The sequence below is a fragment of the Pinus tabuliformis genome, chromosome 8, assembly GCF_031772625.1.
Source record: "Pinus tabuliformis cultivar Carrire ecotype Pingquan chromosome 8, CPIR1, whole genome shotgun sequence".
NCBI lineage: Eukaryota > Viridiplantae > Streptophyta > Pinopsida > Pinales > Pinaceae > Pinus > Pinus tabuliformis.
Window position 1 is genome coordinate 1,407,286,990 of NC_142294.1, and position 6,166 is coordinate 1,407,293,155.

The 6,166-nt window shown below is 42.3% G+C and overlaps 1 protein-coding gene across 1 annotated transcript; it reads right to left on the bottom strand.

The window, feature by feature from the left end:
- Positions 1-1,123: 1,123 nt before the first annotated feature.
- LOC149240830 (uncharacterized) lies at positions 1,124-2,410 on the bottom strand. The gene has a single exon (XM_089370322.1). It carries the CDS (start codon positions 2,408-2,410, stop codon positions 1,124-1,126), a length of 1,287 nt encoding a protein of 428 aa, XP_089226448.1.
- Between the last annotated feature and the right edge of the window lie 3,756 nt (positions 2,411-6,166).

A 6,166-nucleotide genomic window follows, 5' to 3' on the forward strand; every position in this document is an offset into this window, starting at 1 on the left:
ATACCAGATTTAAGGAGGATGAGCCGGCCTGCTGGGTTGAGCCAAGCTGAACCCCACTGCTGCACTTTTCGCTTCACCTTGTCGGTGATGATGTCCCACGTTCCTGCCTTCAGAGGTCCTAGGCTCACAGGCATGCCCAAATAGGAGAAATGCATCCACTCAAGGTTGCAAGGGACTCCAAAAATATTTGCGATATTATGGATGACCTGATTTGTTGCATTCCATCCATATATACAGCTTTTTAACTGATTAACCAAACCTCCTGAATACCCCATAAATTTGTCGAGAAGGATCTTGAATCTCCTTGCTATAGTGGTGGAGGCTCCTCCAATTAGCAAGGTGTCATCGGCGAACTGAGAGTGATTGATATTCTTGACTCCATTTCCGTATTTGATTCCAGTAATGAGGCCCACTCTTCTATTGTAGTCTAGAGCTTGACTAAAGGATTCAGCCATAAGGATGAATAAATATGGGGAAAGGGGGCAACCTTGTCTGAGACCCCGGGAGGACTGAAAGGCTTTACCCGGTCTACCATTAACCAAGGGGGAAATCCAAGGCCTAGAAATGCAAGCAGCGATGAGGCTAATGAAAGGCAACTCAAATCCCATCTTTTTTAATACAACTATAAGGAAAGAATGCCTAACTCTGTCAAAGACGTTAGCAAGGTTGAGTTTAAGGATAAACCCTTTCTCCTTCCTAGAGAGGCTCGAGTAAATGGCTTCTTGGACTAAGAGAATGGAGTCAGTAATTTATCTATTGGCTAAGAACCCTCCTTGATTGTTCGAGATCAGAGAGGGGAGGAGGGGTTTGAGACGAGAGGCAAGGATTTTAGACAAAATTTTATAGGAGGAGTTGGAGAGGGAAATGGGTCTAAACTGAGAAAAAAAAGTGGGCATGTTTTCTTTAGGGATGAGAGCCAGAAAAGTGGCGTTGATGTATCCTCCTATTTTACCCTTTCTCTGGATCCATCTGATCATCTTTGTCAAGTCCTTTTTTATTAAACGCCAAAAAGCCCTGTAGAAACAAAAGGGGAATCCATCAGGCCCGGTAACCTTATCAGGATTCATAGTCCAAATCGTTCTTCTGTTTTCCTCCTCTTCAATTTCCTTTGTCAGGCTATCGTTCATTTCTCTGGTGATTTCCTTGGGCGAGTGTTGCAGAAAGTCGATATAATCCTCTTCTCCTTTGGTTTCTGTAGAAGCTCTCTGTAATATTCAGTGGCAGATCTTTTGATGGCCTCTTGGGTATTTTGCTGGTTGCCTTCATTGTCCAAAATTGAGCTGACATTGTTCCTGATTTTTCTTGCCGTGGCCTGTTTGTGAAAAAAAGCAGTATTTTTATCACCGCCTTGTAGCCAGAGCTGCCTTGACTTTAGTCTCCATTTTAACTCTTCTTCTCTGTTTATGTGACTCAGCTGTGCATAGAGTGAGCCTTCTTGCTCCTTATTTTGATGAGAGAGGCCCTGAACCTCTATCGTTCTTTGGATGCATTCAAGTTCATTTTTAATTTTCTTTTTGGTCTCTTCAGGTTCTTTGTAATTGGTTCTAGCCCATTCTTTGATGACCTGTTTGGTTCTTCTCAGTTTAGTTTCCCATATGAAACCTGGTGAGCCTTCAACGTGCTGGTTCCAGGATCCCTGAACAATTTCTCTGACCGCCGGATCCCAATTCCAAAGAGGACTGTATCTAAACGGAATTGGCCCGAGAGGACAGTGAGTTTCCAGCGTAAGTGTAATGGGGTAATGATCAGAGGCTGAGGTGGATAAAATGCTAGCATACCCCACAGAAAAGGAGGAGAGGAATGATACATTAATTAAGAATCTGTCCAACCTTTCCATTATATTGCCATTGCCAAGCCTGCGGTTGCTCCAGGTGCAATTTTTTGGTACAACGTCCACCAGTTCATGGTCTCGGATGATAGCTTCCAAACGGCCTCTGGAAGGGTCAGGCGAAAAGCAGCGTCCCCTTTTTTCATTGGCGTGTAAGATCAGTTTAAGATCGTCTGCCACTATAATGTTTGAAGTTGTTTCTATATCGATGATAGCCTTCAAATCATCCCAGCAAATTTCCTTTCGTCTATAATGGTTGGCGGCGTAGACATTGTAGACAACTGCTGATTGATTATCTATTTTATTATCCAGAACCGTTCTGATCCAGTGCTGATGTAGATTAACTGATGTGCAGTTCCATTTGCTGTGATCCCAAAGGGTGGCAATTCCACCAGAAGCTCCTCTTGAGTCACTGGTACAGCCTTTGTATTGTTTTTGCTGATCTATTATTCCTCTTATTTCTTGCTGCTCTAGTTTTGTCTCCTGAATCAAAATTATGTCTGGTTTTTCACTATGTATAAGATCTCTGAGGGCTAAAACTTTTGAGGGGTGCCCTAGACCCCTACTGTTCCAAGACAACATTTTCATCATTGGGTGACTGGTTTACGGAGAGGTGCTCGCCTCTCTTGAGTTGTCTCCTTCTCATGTTGCCCCAGGATGAAAGCTTCTATAGGGGTTTGGGTGCCCATGGCTATGTCTTTTTGAGCGTTCTCATCTCTATGCTGCTTGGCCGATTTTCTACCAGGACCTGGTTTCTTGAAAGAGTCGCAGGAGGATCCATGGTCTTTAGACGTGCTTCTGGTAAGCCTAGGAAGAGGGGGATCGAGAGAAGCCTGCGAAGGGATGATCAGGGAGGGAGAAGGATCTGAAGGTTCGGAGGGGATCAAGGGGAGCAGAGAGGGATCCTCGGGAGGAGGGTCGAGGGAAGATAAAACAAAAAAGGGGTTGGAAGAGGAAGGGAGGGGCAGATCAGGAGGGGGTTGAGCAGAAAGGGGAGGGGAGGATGAGGAGGGGCGAGGAGCAGAGGGAACAGGAGGGTCAGATTCCAGAGGAGCTTTGGATGCCGGGGCAGACTTCTTCTTTTTGACTGGTTCCCAATGGCCTTCTTGATCACCGCTCTCTGCATCAACAAGTTTAGGACATCGATTGGCAAAGTGGTCGTATTCGTGACATACCTTGCATTTAAAAGGAATCTGCTCGTAATCGAGCTGCTGGATATGGCTCCATTCGTCCACTTTCAGTTTTATCGCTTCAGGGAGTCCTTTGCCAAGGTCCACTTCGACACAAATCCTCGCACAAGCCTGCATGTTCTCTTTCGGTTCGCTGCGATCTATGTATTTGCCTACTGCGTTCCCGATGGCTCGAACAGATTCATCTCCCCAGCAGTGGAGAGGGAGATGAGGAAGACGAACCCAAACCGGAACGACGCTGGGAACGTCCAGTTCAGGGTCAAAATCTGGAGTCCATTTGTTGAGGTACAGGCCCCTGGAGTCCATGAAATAGGGCCCATTTCTGAAAATTAAGTCCTTATCCTCTTTAGATTCGAAGTGGAATGTGAAATATCCTTTCCCACAAAACCTTATGGAGATCTTCCCTTGAATTTTATCAGTCCAATTTCTTTCAACCCATCTTTGAACGGTTCTAGGAGAAGGCCAGAGGCCTGTGAATTGACCTATGAGGCCTTTTTTAGCCAGAGACAGAGCGGCCATGCGGGGCAAGACTGGAGGCAACTGAACCTCTTGGAGCCCATCCAGCTTTTTCACAAATTTTGAGAGGGCAGGTCTAGGGCGCTACAGAGGGAGCGATTTCACCAGGGCTGAGAAGGTGCTTTGCTGATCCAACCCTTTCGAAGGGGGATCCAGAGGATCCATGGCTGGGGCCGAGGCCCAGGAGGCCGCAAGCAGATCACAGAGTAAGTGGAGGGCGCATGCGGGAGCCACAACGTCGAAGATCGAAATCAAACCAAATTTATTAGTAGGATAGGAAATATGACATAAAACACCCTTCATTGGGTTAAAATGCCATTTATAGGGCTTTACATCAACAAACATTTCAACTTATTCCATGTGCCTATGCACATTGCATATCCAATATTGGTATTCAAACCTCATAAAAATGAAAATAACATGGAAGCCTCCCATACCAACATTGCAAAGTCAAAGGTGACAATGAATAAAAATCAGACCAAGAAAAAAATACAATATTATAGGCGCTAAATTAGGAGCAATTAGCGCCCCAAATTGACTACATTTTTTAGTGAATAGTCGGTGCTAAAATACGACACTAATGGCACCCAATTTAGCGCTCACTATTCAACCAAAAAAAAAAACCGCCAATCTATAATTCACGCGTGCAATGCATAAACCTATTGTGTATCCCAACTATTCAACCAAAACAATGTAATGCATTCAACATATTTCCAATTCTCATACTCACCAATTGCAAATCGAGAGAGCTTTCAAGTTCAGTGTGAAGTTGGAGTATACCATGGTTGGAGCAATGTGTTGAGGCTATGAAAGCAAATAACTAATCGATTAGATCTCTTTTGATAGTGGCCAGAGATATTGCCAGACCTCTCCTCCCCTATTGTGGATTTCAATAAAAAAAGTATTTGTAGGTGTGATTCAACCTCCAGCAGTCACAAAATCAATTTGTGCATCTCATTTAGCCCATACCAGAGACGAAAATCAAACCCCTTCCCATCCTTTTTGCACTACTTCCGTTTAAAATAGTTAGAGGGAAGGGAGAAAAATGTACGGAGCAAAGAGAAGGGATATTCCATAATCTAGAGGAAAAAAATTCATCCTATGAGGCCAAAAAACATAAAGAAACAAATGGAAATGAGAAAAGGGATCTAATTATTGCAAGAATGAGGTATTTCATACTCAATTTATAGATTTTTACATGTTTCTATTGCTTGTTTGAATTGTATGTTTTAGTTTTTAATTTTAAAATTATAAAAGAAAAAATTAGGGTTTATTTTTTTATTTATGAATTTATAATAAAAAATTTATTGTACATATATAGGGACATGACAATGAGAATCTGAAAGAGGCAATAGATTATATATTGGGGGTAGAAGTAGTGAAAAAACTAGAAGGTATGGACTTGTCCATGCTTGCAAAATGCGTGGAAGAATGATCTACTAAAGGCATTGAAACAATCCAACCAAAGAAACCATGTCGATTGATTCCCCATCAACTCCTGGATCATGCAAAAGATATAGGAAAAAATCAATCACAATAACCTATAAGAATGTGGAACATGGAATAGAGATGTCCAATGTCCCAGCCACTTTTGGGACACATACTGTTGAAAATAGTGTAGCTAGGTTCAATCGTCATTATGTCAAATAATGTAACAATGTAATTTTTGTATTTTTGTATTATTACTTGAGCATGGGTTTCATGCTCAAGAAATGTTTATTTTTAATTTTAAAAAGATAACCATGAGATGTCACACTTGTAAAGTCAATACTTTTCAAAGAGTCTTTCCAGATCATCAAATGAAAACCACCGAAATGTACCCACAGAATTCATGCCCATCGAAATCAAAGGATATGGTATCTGCTTGAAATGTCGGCCTAATGAAAGGGATCATGTTGACTTGAAGTAGGGTATACAAAAATATAAATAGGAAACATTGATCTCACTTTGAAACAAAAGTGACACATTATCATTCTCGCAGCAAGGACGAAGAAAGACAAGACGAAGGAGGAGAGCCGTAGTAGAGGAAGTCTGTTCCCTCACCCGAGATCATCTTCAGATCTGTTCACATGTGCGGAGGTCTGGTCTTGTGCTAGGGCATCATTTCGAAGGTGTATTGTTTGGATTTACATGATAGATCTAGCCTCAATCTATGAGGCAGATCCAATCTCTTGAAGATCGAAGTATTGGAAGCGCTAAAAGAGCCTCTATCACCCTCACACGTGCCTCCATAATCTGAAGATGACTGTAATATTTTTGCTGCTCTTGGACAATACATATTTTGGCATATAATGAAGTGAATCAAGCTCAACTCAAGGAGCTGCTTCATGGGTGTTTAATTTTCATGGAAAGCGAAGGTGGAAGGAGTCTAAAGGAAGCTGATCTCGACATCTTTTGTTGACTGTCATCACTTTGGTACAACTCTACTATACAGTGCGAAGTTGCAGAAGGAGATTTAGTGTTTGGGTACATTTCAGAAGGTTTGTCATTTTGATGTTGAAGGCTATCTTGTGTCTTTTGTAAGGGCCTTGGAATTCGTCAATAAAGATTCTATAAGAAAGAGTTCAAGGGTTTTTCCTCTCAAGTTTTGGAGAGGTTTTTGCCCTGGCTTGGTGCCAATATCTTGTGTACT

Excerpts from the sequence above, each read along its gene's own strand:
- LOC149240830 (XM_089370322.1), bottom strand. The coding sequence starts at position 2,410 with ATGTTGTCTTGGAACAGTAGGGGTCTAGGGCACCCCTCAAAAGTTTTA.